At 32.7% G+C, this 17249-nt stretch overlaps 1 protein-coding gene across 2 annotated transcripts in view; it reads left to right on the top strand.

The window, feature by feature from the left end:
* TET1 (tet methylcytosine dioxygenase 1) overlaps positions 1-17249 on the top strand; it is a 108123-nt gene that overhangs the window by 83431 nt on the left and 7443 nt on the right. The window contains exons 7-12 of one of the 2 annotated variants that reach the window (XM_015592297.2): positions 3801-4006; positions 7578-7728; positions 8064-8150; positions 11675-11764; positions 13371-13508; positions 16038-16386. In XM_015592297.2, the coding sequence (XP_015447783.1) occupies positions 3801-4006; positions 7578-7728; positions 8064-8150; positions 11675-11764; positions 13371-13508; positions 16038-16386 (1021 nt within the window). The remainder of the gene's footprint in view (positions 1-3800; positions 4007-7577; positions 7729-8063; positions 8151-11674; positions 11765-13370; positions 13509-16037; positions 16387-17249) is intronic. The other variant, XM_025049409.1, reaches the window with a different exon arrangement.

The raw sequence follows: 17249 nt of genomic DNA, 5'->3' as shown, positions 1-17249 counted from the left end.
CATTTTTATTTTTATTTATTTGTTTGGTTTGTTGATTTATTTATGCCTATAACACCTGGTCTCCCTAGGTGTCTCCCATCCAAGTACTAACCAGGCCTGACCCTTATTTTTCATTTTTATTTTTATTTATTTGTTTGGTTTGTTGATTTATTTATGCCTATAACACCTGGTCTCCCTAGGTGTCTCCCATCCAAGTACTAACCAGGCCTGACCCTTATTTTTCATTTTTATTTTTATTTATTTGTTTGGTTTGTTGATTTATTTATGCCTATAACACCTGGTCTCCCTAGGTGTCTCCCATCCAAGTACTAACCAGGCCTGACCCTTATTTTTCATTTTTATTTTTATTTATTTGTTTGGTTTGTTGATTTATTTATGCCTATAACACCTGGTCTCCCTAGGTGTCTCCCATCCAAGTACTAACCAGGCCTGACCCTTATTTTTCATTTTTATTTTTATTTATTTGTTTGGTTTGTTGATTTATTTATGCCTATAACACCTGGTCTCCCTAGGTGTCTCCCATCCAAGTACTAACCAGGCCTGACCCTTATTTTTCATTTTTATTTTTATTTATTTGTTTGGTTTGTTGATTTATTTATGCCTATAACACCTGGTCTCCCTAGGTGTCTCCCATCCAAGTACTAACCAGGCCTGACCCTTATTTTTCATTTTTATTTTTATTTATTTGTTTGGTTTGTTGATTTATTTATGCCTATAACACCTGGTCTCCCTAGGTGTCTCCCATCCAAGTACTAACCAGGCCTGACCCTTATTTTTCATTTTTATTTTTATTTATTTGTTTGGTTTGTTGATTTATTTATGCCTATAACACCTGGTCTCCCTAGGTGTCTCCCATCCAAGTACTAACCAGGCCTGACCCTTATTTTTCATTTTTATTTTTATTTATTTGTTTGGTTTGTTGATTTATTTATGCCTATAACACCTGGTCTCCCTAGGTGTCTCCCATCCAAGTACTAACCAGGCCTGACCCTTATTTTTCATTTTTATTTTTATTTATTTGTTTGGTTTGTTGATTTATTTATGCCTATAACACCTGGTCTCCCTAGGTGTCTCCCATCCAAGTACTAACCAGGCCTGACCCTTATTTTTCATTTTTATTTTTATTTATTTGTTTGGTTTGTTGATTTATTTATGCCTATAACACCTGGTCTCCCTAGGTGTCTCCCATCCAAGTACTAACCAGGCCTGACCCTTATTTTTCATTTTTAGATCTACAATGTAACTTAAGTTATTTGTGTGAAGTAGGGGTTAGGATTCATTTTTTTCCGTATGAATATTTACACAGTACCATTTATTGAAAGAGCTACTTTTTGCATTGTACTGCAGTGTCAACTTTATCATAAGTCAGGTGACCATATTCATATGGATCTCCTGAGCTCTCCATCCTAGTCCATTAATCTCTTTATCTGTCATTGCTCCAGTACTAAACTATCTTAATTTCTATAGCTTTACAATAGATCTTAATATCTGGTTAATCACTTTCTCTGTCTTTGTTCCTTTTCTTGGCTCTTTTTGGTTCTTCACATTTTCACATAAACAAGTTTGTTTTTACCCAAAACAAACTTTGGATAGGACTTGATTAGGATTGCATCAAATCTAGAAATTAGTTTGAGGGAAATTGACATCATTACCATAATGACTATTCCATGAACATGGTATCTCTCCATTTATTTAGGTCTTCTTTAATTTCTTTCAATAATGTAGTTATAGGATGTGAGGGCGATCTGGCTGCGACATCTGTCACCCCATTGATCACCAGAGTTGATTCAGCCAATCTGGCTGGCTAGGCTGGTGTCCCCTTCCTCATCGCTCCATGTGCATCCCTTCCGAAGCAACGCACTCGGTGGAAGAGGACGACCTTATCCGATAGAGGAGAGGACCGTTCTTCCGTCAAGAGTATAAGTGTAGCGATGCTCCCCTGCTAGAACCTCCAAACAAGCTCTCAATAATGTAGTTACAGTTTTCAGAGGTCTTAACATAGGTTTAATAACTTGTCTTAATTGGTTAAGACTGCTGTGAAAAACACCAGACTGGGTGTTTTTAAAAAACAGAAATTTATTTCTGTTTTTAAAAAACAGAAATTTATGTTTTTGTTCTTAAAATTTATGTTCTTAAATTTATGTTCTGTTTTTAAAAAACAGAAATTTATTTCTCACAGTTTGTGTTTGGAAGTCTGAGGTCAAGGTGCCAGCCTGGTTGATTGGGTAAGGGCTCTCTTCTCTTTGTGTCTTCACATGGTTGAAGCAGCTAGGGAGCTTTGTGGGGTTTCTTTTTTAAGTATACTAATCCCACTCATGAGGGCTTCCCGCCTATGACCTAATCACCTCCCTAAGATCCCACCGCCTAATACCATCACATCGGAATTTAGGATTTAATGTATGAATTTTAAGTAGGCATGAATATCCATATCATAGCAATGTTTAAGCAATTTGTTGAACCTAGATCTGAATTTAGGGACTCATGATGCTTAATGTTCTGTTGTTCATTGAAGGAAATTTGAAAAAATCTGGAAAAAGCACAAATACTATGAATAAATAGCATTTTAGCATTTTCCATATGAAGAATGGATCAATATAACTCTGTTGTTGGTTTGACAACTTGAAAATTATCTGGTATAATTTTTTTTGATACAGTATATATCATTTTGTATTTAAGCTAATTCAAAAGCAAATGTATTCTTATTTGGCTGTAAAAGGACATATAAATATAGAAAAAATTTTAATATAAATAATTGTGTTTAGGGGGAAGGTCCTAAAACCAACTCTACTCAAGGGATGCCTTGGTAGCAATGATTGTTAACCATCTGGAGTGACAGAAGAAAGTGATATTGGGTAACTAACATCTTAAGAAGTTTCATCTCAAGTTTATGTAATTTAGCAACAAAAAATAGAATATTATGCTATTGGTTGCTCCATTTTGGTCACGGGGTGGGCAGTTTTATCAGTTATTGATTATGTACTGATTAATGTGGTCAGTCTCTGCTCTGTAAATTTGTAACATAGAGGGAGTTTTAAACAGTTGGATGATTTCATGTTGTGTCAATATTTTTATGCTTTTTATTAACACTAGAGCCAGTGGGCAATATTTTAAATACTTTTGAAATCTTTTAGCATGGGTATGATGTGGTGCAAGTTAAGTGGATAAATATTCAAAATTAATTGTGTTTTGCATTCACCATGTCAGCTGGACCACTTTAATCTTATTATAAAATGGGTATGATAAATCCTGATGATGGTGTGGAAAAAATTACAAGAATCGCAGGAACATTGCTTTATATATTAATTATTCTATTAAACTGTTCACTCAAGGAAAAGATCCATAACTTTCCTCAGATGCTAGATTTCATTGCTCAAGTTTATTTTTAATATTGGCAGTCCTTGAAATTTTTCATCTAGTTAGATTTGTCCCATTGTGACATTTGTAGAAGAGCAGAGCAGATAGTTAGGCACTTTTCCACAGGATCCTCTGTTGTCTCTTTTATAATACTGTATCAACAGTGAAATAAACACAGATTGCTTTGGTTTACTTTTACAAATAATAACCACATAGCACAGATTTCTGTTCTGCCTGTTACTTGTTAGTCAAGTGACGGGATACTCCGTGATGAGTTGTGTGGAGGAAGCTAGTTTGACAACTGAAAGTCCTATAAGCTTCTCAACCCTGTGAGAAGTAGTAATTTAAAAAATAGATGCAGTAATACAGAGCTTTAAAAGCAATATGCATTGTATTCAACTTTAGATTCTTTGTTTTCCAGAAATGAATGCATTCTGCTTTTGCAGGTTTTAAGAAGAAGCAGTGATGAAGAGAAAGTTCTTTGTTTGGTTCGGGAGCGTACAGGCCACCACTGTCCAACAGCCGTGATGGTGGTGCTCATCATGGTATGGGCCGGCCTCCCTCTTCCAGACAAGTTGTACACGGAGCTTACAGAAAATCTAAAGTCATACAATGGTCATCCCACAGACCGAAGATGCACTCTCAATGAAAAGTAATCAAATCTGTTTTGTACTGTTTTTACATTCAGACCTGTATTGTGTAATGTTAAATTGTTAATTAATTACCAACTATATATACGGGAGAACAGGATTTTAGATATTCTGCAACAACAACAACAAAATGAACGTTTCTTTAAAGAGAGACTTGATTTCATAGTGAGTTAAGACCATTTTAAGATATCCTCCATTAAAATATTCATTTATTGCTTCTTTCTTTGATACTTGATCCCCTTTACCCCAAAAGTTGGAAGCAGGGGGATTTTTCAGTAAAGAAAAAACTCCTCCACAGGGAATTGTATCATTTTGCATTTCCTCTAGCAATGTAAGAGAATATCTCTTTTATACAGTTTTGCCTATGAGTATATTGTAAAACTTGAATTTTTGCCCATTTAATAGGTGATCAATGGCATCAGTTTACTTTTAATTTGAATTTTTCATATTATGAATGTGAGTATTTTTTCATATGGTTAAGAGCTATTTGCCATTCTTTTTCTGTGTGTTTTGGTCAACCATCTGTTAATTATTCCAGGCCACATTTCTAAAGGATTGTTCACTTCAGAGATATTTACTTTTACATGTCGAGGCTATAAACCTTTTGTGATATAATTTCTAAATGCTTTTGCCAGTTTGATATGTCTTTTTACTTTGGCTTTGTCATCTTTTTGCAAAAGTTTCCTTTTTTAAATCTGTCTTTTCCCTGATTTGTGTCTCAGTTTTGAGTGGTATTTAAGGACATTTTTTCTCACACAAGTTATAGAATAATTCACATATGTTTTCTTTTTGTACTTGTTGAAATCACAAGTATTTAAAAACATAAATAGCTGATGTATTTAAAATTTATGCTGGTCAGTATTAGGAAGAGGAGATTCATTTCTATCCTTTTTTTCATTTATCCCAACAGTACTTTCTAAATATCACTTTTTTTTCTTGATTTGAATGCTACTTAGCCGTATACAAAAATTACATATGTAATGGAATCCTCTCGTATTTGAATTCTGTGTCATCGTCCTGTCTTTTTAGGTACTTAGTACCACATTTTTTTAATTACAGAGGCTTTGTAATATATTTTAATGTTTGCCATTCTTGTTCTTTTTCAAGGCTATCTTTGTTATTTTTTTTTCTTTGTGCTTCCATATAAACTTCATAATCAATTGTGCAGTTTTAACATAAATCTAATGATATTTTTCGTGGGATTGCATTAAATTAATTTATAATAAACTAACATCTTTATATTGAAACTTCTTATCCCATAACATATTTTTTTCCCATTGTTCAAGATTCCTCGTGTGTCCTTCAAGAGTGCTTTATGTAGTTTTCCTCATACAGGTCTCTCTTTTTTAAAAAGAAATGTCATTATTCAAAGTGTAACAAAAATATGTATCATCCCTTCTCTAATCCCCACACAAGATTAGAATATTCCTTTTGCTTATATCATCATTTCATTATATTTTTCTTATCTTGCAAATGCCAACAAATATGTGCACATCATTTTTAATGTCTGCTAATTATTTTGTTATGTGGATGCAGAATAATAATACCTCTTTGAAGACACTGCTTTAAAGGTTACACATATATTGTCTTATTTAATCTTCCCAAGAATCCAATAACGTAAGTTTAATTCTGTTTTACCCAATGTAGATCTAGCATTTTTTTTGTTTCTGTTCACTGAAAAGACATAAGAATACTTCAATGAACTTTTATATACCCCTTACCTAGATTCCTATTATCGATTTTTTTTTCTTCTGGATTACTTGTGATCTAGTTGCGTACTTTATGTCTTTCTTTTTTCCCTAAATAATACTTTATAGGGTATTTTCTAAGAATGAAGACATTCTCTTACATAACCCCAGTATAGTGATCAAAATCAGTAAATTTAACTTCAATAAAAATACTATTATAAAAAAAATGCTATTATCTAATCTATAGTTCATATTCAAATATCATCTATTTCCCAATAATATTCTTTATAGTAATTTTCCCCTACCCAGGATTATTCGCATTTGGGTTGTCTCTTAGTCTCTTGATCCTTTTATCTCAGTCCTTCGAATTTCATGGCATTGACATTTTGAAAGGGAATGGGCTGATTTTATAGACTGTTGCTCCATTTTGGTTTGTTCAATTGTTTCTTCCTGATTCAATTCAGTTTAAGAATTATTAGCAGTAATACTACACTCAGTCCATAATATTAGGACCTATTTTAAGTCAATCTGTCACAATATCGGTGACGTTGACTATTTAAGATATCCTGAGGAAGCTCTTTGAGATCTCATAATCTTTCACGTTTCCTGTGTTTGATTTTTAAATAACTTCAATTGTCAAACTACATTTTTCTCTCCTTCTCATGTATTATTTCAATGACATAAATAAGTTACTTATTTTTTTTATTTACTTGGCAACTTTAATTTCCTTTGCAATTTCAAGTTAACTTCTTTGGTCTCATTTGCATGCCAGTTTTCTTCCTTATCAAGTTATTATAATATTTTTCCCCTTTAAAATGTATTTTCCATTTTGTAAGATTTAAAGAAAGTTAGAATACTGGAACTATTTCTTTTTTTATTTTCTTCATAGTATCTTGAATGATCTTTTTTGTATTCTTTTTATATTTGATGTTATCTTACATGTCTAGCTTTTTTCTGACTTTCACAATTGAAAATATTAATAGTTTTGATCTTTAAATTTCCATATTTCTAAATTTCTAATTTCTTTCCATTTTTTTAAAAAAATGTTTTTTATTTTGTTATTTTATTGAGGTAACATTATCTAATAACATAAACTTCAGGTTTACATTATAATTTGATATCTGTATACTCTGTTTAGTGCTTACCACTAAAAGTCTAGTTTCCATATTGTTTGTATTTTTAAATCATTACATAAATGCTACATACATACTATTAGAAGTTTCAAGCATTATGCGAATAGGAACCACAGAGTATATGTTATTTGCTTGGTTTCATATCTTTGTATCATCGACATCCTTACTATAGAGTCCATTTTAGGGCTTCAGAATGCCCCTAAATGATAAAGTTACCAAGTTACTGAAACAGGCTTTTCTGCTCAATTTTTCTCTTGTGACATTCGTAAAGTCTTCCTTAAAAATTGACAGAGTGATTTCACAGAGTATATATATTATACTTTATCAATCTTTAGAGGATTATATCAATGTCATTCTACAGATGGAGGAAATAAAGTTCAAAGAAGTCATAAGATGCTCTAGTCTTCATTTCTGCTAGGGAACAGATCTAGGATGTAAAATCCAGGCCCTTTATTTCCCCTCCTGAAATATCTCCAAATCCAAAGAGATTATAGATATTTTAGATCTATATAGTTTATTATTATTTATTTGGATTTACAATCTTGACCTATAACTAAATTTTTAGTTAAAAATTTACATACAGTTAGTTTATGTTAACATAACTACATTTAGATAAAATAAGTAATAAAAGAGATGTGTGCAAATCGGTTCATTAGCCATCCATACTTTTAAAGTTATATGAACCTGAAATGTTCTGTCTGAAGTATTGTCCTGTTTTATCACTTGATTCCCTTGCAATTACCATCTTACAGTCGTACCTGTACATGTCAAGGAATTGATCCAGAGACTTGCGGAGCTTCATTCTCTTTTGGCTGTTCATGGAGTATGTATTTCAATGGCTGCAAATTTGGTAGAAGCCCAAGCCCTAGAAGATTTAGAATTGATCCAAGCTCTCCCTTACATGTAAGTGTCCTTTTTACTTTTGAATTCAACAATGGTTATATAAGTACATTCCTTTAAAGTGTTTTTAAATAGTAAAAAAATTAAATATTAAAAAGTAGTGACAAAAGAGTAAATATGTATATATATGTAAATAGTTTAAAATTCTAACCAAATTAGGTAACGTCTTCAACTAGCAACCCAAATTCCAATTGTCTCTGGCTCCCTCCTCCTTCTCCCCTAACCCCAGAGAGAATCATTGTTAAAAGAACTTAGAATTTTATACCCAACCAAAGTAGGAAAAATAAATAAAGCCATTTGCCAACATTTCAAAGACTCAGAAAGTTTACTACCCACAGAGCTACTATGAAAGAATTACTAAAGGACGTAATCCAGAAAGAAGATATATGAAACCGGAAGCAATCTGTCCGGGACACGAGGCCATGGTGAGCAAAGAAATTAGTCAACCTTACTGTTAAGTTTAAATAAGTTGAGTACTTACATTTTTAAATTAAAAATAATAACCTTTAAGTATAATTCCATACTCTTAACAACTCAGGGGTGGGTAGGCAGTGGGAGGCAGGGTGGGGCACCTATAAGAACTAAATGTGTTAATGTTTTATGCTTTGTTTGGAGTGGGGAGTATTAGATACTGGTTAACTCTAAGATCAGTGTTTTTCAAACTTTGAGCTGTGACCAAAAGTAAAAAACATTTTATATCACAAACCACTGTACAGATATATACAAGTAAGTAAAACAAAATCATCAGAAAAGAAGATTTGGCCTTATTATATGTAACAAAGAAAATATTTTAAAAATTAAGTTAATGTATAATACAGTTGTTGCTAAGTATCACTATGATGCAGTATAATTTTTATAAAATTACATATTTTGAATGCTAATTGTGACCTTCTAAACTGATTTCATGGCCCACAGCTTGGAAAACACTGTTCTAGATATCAGAAAAACATTTGGAAAAGTGCATGTTTAAAAATTTTTAGATGAATGGAAATAGAATTTATAGCTTTGAACTAGTTGTGGGAAAATAATCTTTAATAAGAAAACCATCCATTTATAAATCAGCAAAAGGAGTTTACAGAATCTTAGGATATAGGATAAATAGAAAACAGAAAACAAAACAGCAGTAATTAATCCAACTATATCTGTAATAAAATGAATATAACATTTTTCAAAAAAGCTCAGAATTAAATAAAGATCACTGTAAAGAGGTAATTAAAGTTATTTAGCATTTTCTAGAGTTCCCATCTACTGCAATAAAACAAGGAAAAAATGAGAGAGAGAGGGTAGGAGAGAGAGAGAACTATCAGTTGCATATAAAGTACCATAGAAGTCTAACAAGAAGTATGTTAGATTTTAGGGAGAAAACTATCAAAATTTAATAAGAAAGATATAAAATACCTGAAAATGAAAAAATACCATGTTGAAAGATCAGAACACTTGGTAATGTGATGTCAGCTCTCCCTTAAAATTAACTAGTTGTCTTTCTAAACATTATAGTATGTTGAAACTGTTAATATATAAATATATTAGTAATATTGACATGACTCATATATTTTTATTCTATAATAATAATACTGTTATTAATAAATGCGAGATCAGTTTTTGCTTATGGTTATTATTGATAACGAGTAACATTTATATAGTGCTTATAATACAGGAAGAAGCATTGCTCATTCCAGGAACTGACAGAAGGCCAGAATGAAGCTCAGCAGGCAAGGGAGAGTGAGGTCCATACAGCGTCCTTGTAAGCTATGTCAAGGTTTTGGAAGATTACTGAAGGGTTTTAAGGAGGAGAGTGATATAATTAATTACACTTGTCTTTTAAAGAACTCTCTCTGGCTGCTCTTTGAATAATGAATTAGAGTTGGATGAGAGTGGGTTTAGCAAAATTAGCTAGCTATGAGAAAAGTCCAAAGATGGGCTAATAGTGGCTTGGATGATGGTGGTGACAGAGGAAACAGTGATCAGTGGTTTCTCTTGAAAGATTTTTAGTTGGTTGTGCTATTTCTTGACAAAGGTTATGCCGAAATAGTATCCGGTTTGTAGAGGACAGATTATGAATTTATTTCGGACACAATGGGTTGGAGATCCCCTAAGGGAATTCCAAGTAAGGCTGTCAGGTCAATAATAATAAGAATCCGAAACTCAAAGGGGTGATCTGTGGTCCAGGTGGTTAATTGTAGCCATGGATGTGGATTTGATGGTCCTAGAGATCAGATAAAGGGTGAGAAAAGTAGAGAGATATTGGCTTGAGCCCCAACAGGTAAAGAACGATCTGAAAAGAAGAAATCTTGTATCTGACATACATATTTATTCTAATGAAACAATTAGAAAGTCAGGATTTTTACAATTTGAATGAGTCTTACATTTATAAAATGATACCAGTAGTAACAGACTTTATCTGATTTGTTTCTATTTGCCTACTTTTTTTTAACATTTCCACCCAATAAAGGAGGTATTTCATAAGATGTCAAATTAGTCTGACTATGACACTGGATGGTTCATAAAATTCTACTAGCAGTAAAACACAATTAATGCACTCCACCCAATATTTCAAATGTTAGAAAACAATCAAAATCTGTATTTAAATCACAATTCTAAAGTTTTCCCTAAATAAATGAAATAAGTAATATAGCCAGGAAGTATTTTTAATCTAGGATGCTAACTTTCCTGACTATATTTATTAAGCTACATTCAGTAATAGTTAAGTAGACAGATGAATGGAACAAAGTAATCCAGATATAGACCTTATATACATGAATTTCTTTTTTAATGAAAGCATCAACATAAATCAGAAGGAACAGACTTTATCTGATTTGTTTCTATTTGCCTACTTTTTTTTAACATTTCCACCCAATAAAGGAGGTATTTCATAAGATACCTCCTTATGAAGGGTTATAACTGATGCTTTACAATTGCCAAGAATGAGGCTTGTTAAAACCACTCAAGAATTAACGTCCTATGTCTACATTGCTGTGTGGATTTGGCTTTTATAATAATCTGGTGCATACCAGAGGTGAACTGATCCATATGAAAATCTTCTTTCTGTATTCTTGGTTTCCACCAAGTTTCAAATGAGGCAGAAGCTTCAAACTTTCTTAAGTCATTCCTTCATCCTTGTTCTCAGTTTCCCTTCAGTTGTCTTCCTTAAGTGTGACTGATCATTTTTACCAAATTTTTGACTTGATTTAGGATTATAATTACCTCTGAAAAGGTATCACAGTGATCTTTCAACTATTGTTTCCAAACTCTCCTTCTCTGCTTCATACCTCATACTGTCATTAGTGACATTTTTAGTGGAGACTCTCATCATGACACTTTTCCTTTGAAAAAGTCTTATATGTTTTTATTATCAATAGCAATTCAGATTCTTGGTAATGGTGTTAATCTTCCCTCACAGTCCTACCAAATCTTCTTCAATTTGTAGCCATTATGGTGTAGAAAAGGAAACTGGTTTTAGACAATCAGTTGCCCACTTGAAGCTCTTATCACAGGACCTGATATATGGTATGTGCCTTATGTGTATTACCCTCCCATCTGTTAAAGTTGTTGCACTGTGTCAGCATTCTTTGCTTTGATATCTCCCCTTGCCAGCAACAACCTTGTTTTGATTTACTTCAAGTGCCCCATACCACTGAAAAAATATAAAATGTAGTTCTCATTTTCAACCATCTGAGCAGTTTTGCAACTTACCTCTAACACCATTTAAATTTTTAAATTAGCTTATAACATAGAATTTTAATTTCAAAAGACTAAATTAAAGCATAACAATCACTAATAGTATAGACTTAAACAAACCATGTTATTTTCTATGGTAGCTCATTTATCGGGGTAAGTATGAATTATGCATCAAGCACACGTCAGCAATGATCTGTGATTCATTTTCATATCTTAAACTCATCTTACATGTCATTGAGAAACAACTTTTATGGACTGTCTTTTCCTATAGGAAAAAAACCTTGAAGATAATTTACAGAGTTTGGCTACACAATTAGCTCCAGTTTATAAGCAGTATGCTCCAGTTGCTTACCAGAACCAGGTATGTTTTAGGACCTTGTATGGTACCCTTTAAACAGTTGAAATTTCTACATAAGCAAAGTTTTAATAAAAAAAAACTTTCCAATTTGAACTTTATTATATGTTTATTTTTATTGGACAGATTTAAAATTACTTAGTTTTTTTTTAAAGTCTTGCTATTATGGTAATAGAGTAAAACTCCAGAATGACAGAATTATGTTTATTTCTAGAAATAAAACTTATAAAATCAGGAATGTATGATTGGTTCAACACATGAAAATTAATTAATGTAATAAACCATATTAGTAGAACGAAGGACAGAAACCGCCTGATACCTCTGTAGATGCAGAAAAGGCAGTGAGTAATCCAACTCTCTTTCATGATAAAAACACTCAACAAACTAACAATAGAAGGGAATTGCTTCAGTCTGATAAAGGACATCTATGAAAAACTCAACAGCTAACATCATAATTAATGATAAAAGACTAAAAGCTTTTTGCCTAATACCTAGAACGAGATGAGAATGTCTACTTTCATCACTTCTGTTAAACATTTTAAATATTTTACTGGAAGTTCTAGTCAGGGCAATTGAGCAATCAAAAGAAATTCAGACTAAAAAAGAAGAGATAAAACTCTCTCTACTTGCCAATGGTATGATCCTGTACATAGAAAATATTGAGGCATATACACACACACTATTAGAACTAACACGTGAGTTCAGCAAGGTTTCTGGATACAAGATCAATATGCAGAAATCATTGGGTTTTTATACAATAGCAATACATAATCTAAAAATGAAATTTAAAAATAGATCATCAAAATTTTTAAATCAAAAAAATATTTAAATTTTGTGCTTCGAAGGACATCATTGAGGAAATAAATGGTAGGGCGGGGGAATAAGTGGTCTAGGGGTACAAACTCCCAGCTCCAAGGTAAATAAAATTTGAGCATCTAATGCACGTGTGAATTAATAACAAGTATTATGTACTTAAAAGTTTTTACAAGATCTTAAATGTTATCACTATAAACACCAAAATGATCATAGTTATGTGAAAGGATTGAGTTCTTAGTTATTAACCTTATTGTGGTAATCGTTTTGTAATACATACATGTATCTAATCACCACATTGTATACCTTAAACTTACATATGTTATATGTCAGTAATATTTTAATAAAGCTTGGAGGGGGCAAATTTTTTTTAAAAAAGACAAGCACAGAATGAGAGAAAATATTTGCAAATCATATATCAGACAAAGTATAAATATACATTTTTTTAAACATAACCAGAAGTCCATACTTTTAAAATCTGTAGTTTATTTGTATTATGAATAACATGCTTTCTGATAAATTCCAGCTTTTCATTTAAAAATTTTATAAATTTGTGCTGGTTCATTAATATGTATGTATATCTACTTTTTATACACATTGAAAACTCTGCATGCATGATTAATGCACTATATTAGTCTTTCTTCCTAATGGAATGATTCAGGCTACTTTACTTGTGTATCCACCGTCAGCAGATACTAGTGTCCTCACCCAGCCTTCAGTCTTAGTCAGAAAGTGATTTTTAGTCTTTGCTGAAAGTGTTTTTTCCTATCTCTTAAACTGTGTCATACATCTTTTTTAGGTGGAATATGAACATGTTGCCCGAGAATGTCGGCTTGGCAGCAAAGAAGGTCGTCCTTTCTCTGGGGTCACTGCTTGCCTAGACTTCTGTGCCCATCCCCACAGGGACATCCACAACATGAACAATGGAAGCACTGTGGTATGTACCGGGGTGTCTTTTGATTCTAAAAGCTCCATTGCTATATGCTTAGGCTGAGGTCCTTAAATACGAATGTGGTAACAAATCATATTTTAGGGCCCATTTCACATAGTGTATATATCGACAGCATTAATTTAAGTGATCATTGAAGTACTTCCAAAAGGTACAGAACTAGCTTTAAATAGTATTTTGTTGCAAGTCTTGAATTATATATTCAATTGTGGTATGTTTGCTGGGAGGTGGAAATAAAAACAATTCTGTGCTATCAAACTGGTCTAGAGGAAGTTAAGCAGTTTACTTTCTTTTTGCCATCTGTACCTCAAGGGTTTTTGTAAGGGAACTGTGCCAAATTTATCATCATTTTTATGCTTATTAATTCTTAGCAGAAATATAAAATTACATTAATATTCCAAAATTATCAGAAATATTTGCATTTAGGTATCCATACTACATTCGCAGCCATAAAAAGAATCACATGATTATAGTGTAAAGTCAGTCAAGAGATACTTAGATAGAAGATCCTAGGGAAAATTATGCAATAGTCCTTCTGTAAGGAAAATGAGTTTGCTTCAAGTAATTATTTTCCTTTCATCTAGTAAAAGAGATTAATAGAGAATGATTGCCTCTCTTTTGCACTACATCAGTTTCTTCAGTCAATTGTACATGAAAGACAGCTACAGGCTCTTACGGTGTGATTTGAAGTGCACAATCTGATTATCACTGGTCAGTGAAGCTTATCAGTGACAGCTTAAGGAGATGAAGTAATGTTTTTGCATATCAGTCCTCTTCACTGATTATGACTATAGTCTTTGAGACCAGTATTATTTCTAGATGTTGAAATTCTATAAACCTGTCCAGATGAATCTTAGTCAGAAAGTGATTTATCATCATCGCTTGGTTCATCATTTTACCTGAATTGCCTCATAACAGAGTATCTGTGATCAGCCTGGATTAGATTTAGAGTCAAACCAAATTTTGGTTCCTTTTCTCTTGTGCTTCTCTCTCATATGTTATCCTTTGCTCATTCTTCCACTGCTGTCATTACTCATACAATGAGGCTCTTACCTAGAACTCGGTATAGTCCTAGATTTCTTCATCTTCGGAAACCTACACTCTTAAAATTCTACTGCCAGCTCTTCTTCCACCCTGTCTGTTTCCCCAGTCTTTCTAATTATATTCCTCATGTCTAGTTTTTGCCCACTTCTTAGCCTCCCTATGGACAAATAAATTGATTGAAGTAAACATTTACTGGTGGAAGTTTCAAATTTTTTACATAATTATTTTTTAAAAATTTAACAGATTGTACTCAAGAGAGTTCAATATTTCAAGCCTTGCAAGTAAATGTAACTATAGTTATTGAGAAAATAGTGTGATTTTTAAAACTTTTTGTTCACCTTATCATATCACCTGTATCCACCAAATTCTGTTAATCTCGAAAATCAAATCTGGCAGTTTCATTTATTTTGAGTCTTAATAATATCTCCGCTGTTTTAGAAAGCACTCTTAGCTCTGGGAAAATGTTTTTCAATGAAAAATAATTAAGCCATTGAATATCTTTTAATGGGTCTCTAATGATATTTCAAAATTATTATTAAAATATTAGTTTATGTAGGAAAATGTTAATATTAAGTATCAGGTCGAATTTTCCATATATAGTTCTATATTTTAATTTCTCTACAATGAATAAAAATAATTTAAAGAAAGGAGAAGGGCTGAGACTGGGCATATTCAAGACAAATTTTCTTAAATTGTCCTATTTCATGTCCAAAAGAAAGACAGGCAAAATTATTGATATGCTCCTAACCAGAATAGAAACAAAATGGAGCCAGGAGATAAAATTTATCAAGGTAAAATATTTTGGTTATTTTTTTAAACTATTAGAATATAAGTCCTTCTAGAAGAGGAATTCTCTTGCATTTCTTATTTTGTTTCATTAATATCTGTCTATTTATATATTGAAGAAAAAGATCACCCTGACAGAAAGAGCAGGAAAAAATATCTGTAGATAAATTCCACTTATAGATAGAAGTGAAAAAATTCTAGAGGAAACAACAAATTGTAAAATTCATCATAGTTAAGCTCCCTCTACCCAAGGAATGACATTATTTAAATATTAAGAAATAGGGTGATGTATGAGCTTGAATAATGTCTTCTTAATCGTTAATATTTAATATGAAGGCAGTGAACAATTTAGTCTAAACTGTTCCTTAACTTAGGCAATTAAATAAGATGAAGTGTAACATACAGAAGGCTTGACACTTAAAATGTCATTAAATATATAAACATGTATAATGTCGTTAACTTACGAAATCAACTCAAAATTACACTTGTCTGCTTTTAATTGATAAGTTACTATAACTGAATAGTGTTGGGTGCCTTGATATATCTCAAAAATTAATATAACAGCAATGGCCAATTGAAAATAAAATGGGAATATAGGTCCCTTTCACTATGGCAGCAAGAAGGTAGGAATAACTGCGATGAATGTGCAGGACCTATATTTTCCATTTCCTGTTTTCTTCCTATCAGGTTTGTACTTTAACACGAGAAGATAACCGCCTGTTGGGTGTTATTCCACAAGATGAGCAGCTGCATGTGCTACCCCTTTATAAACTTTCAGACACCGATGAGTTTGGCTCAAGGGAAGGAATGGAAGCCAAGATCAGATCCGGGGCCATTGAGGTCCTTACGCCCCGCCGCAAAAAAAGAACACGGTTTACTCAGCCAGTTCCTCGTTCTGGGAAGAAGAGAGCAGCGATGATGACGGAGGTTCTCGCGCATAAGATAAGGGCTGTAGAAAAGAAATTCATTCCTCGAATCAAGCGGAAGAATAACTTGATGACAAACAACAGTAAGGCTTTATCGCTGCCACTTTTAGGTAAGGCTTCAGCACTGCCACTTTTTAGGTGAGGCCTGTGGCCCTGCTAATTTTCTAGCACAACTTTCATTGGCAGAAATTTAGAGCTTCCTTTGCACCTTATTCTTCCTCTCCTTTATCTTTGCTACTCTCTTCGTCATGAGGCATTATGAAAAGATAAACTTTAGGTCAGATATCAATTAATCAATTAAGTTAGCTAATTGTTCTTATATCTCATTTGTTTTGTAATATAGCTATTTAGAGTTCAAATTATGACACTGAATATATCTCTACACATTTACTAAACGAAAGTCAACAGAAAAGCGAACTATCTGTATTTCTTAGTATTTTTTTCTATTATGTTTATTTTAAAAACATGTTCTTATTTTTTGTTCTCCATCTATTTTGAAGCCTGACTCCTTCTTCTCGGCATACATGAAATGACATCACTTCCTTAAAGTCTTCCTTGATGACTTTTAGCATCATTTTAAGTTATCTAGTCAACAGGTGTTACTGAGCACCACTTGGAAATGTTCAAGGTATTGGAAATGTTCTTGTGAAAAAGAGAGGAGATAGTGCTGTAAAAGAATTCTGTCTAAAGAGGGTTGTCAGAAGGATTCACTAAGAGTGAGACATTTGAGTAAAGTCCTAAAGGAAATGAAAATCAGCGGTGTGTTTATTTGGAGAAATAGTATTCCAGGAAGAGAAAATGGCAAGTGCAAAAGTCAGGAGGCAGGATTTTACCTGAATACATCATGTAAGCAAGGAGGCTAGTGTGGACTCCTATCGGGTTTGTACTTTAACACGAGAAGATGACCGCTTATTGGTTATTGGGAAAGTAGTAGCAGATGAGAACAGAGAGGTAGGAGGGGATCTGAGCGGTT

This window comes from Pteropus alecto, unplaced genomic scaffold, assembly GCF_000325575.1.
Source record: "Pteropus alecto unplaced genomic scaffold, ASM32557v1 scaffold155, whole genome shotgun sequence".
Taxonomy (NCBI): domain Eukaryota; kingdom Metazoa; phylum Chordata; class Mammalia; order Chiroptera; family Pteropodidae; genus Pteropus; species Pteropus alecto.
The sequence above is the reverse complement of the archived record's forward strand: the minus strand, read 5'-3'. Positions and strand labels throughout refer to the sequence as shown.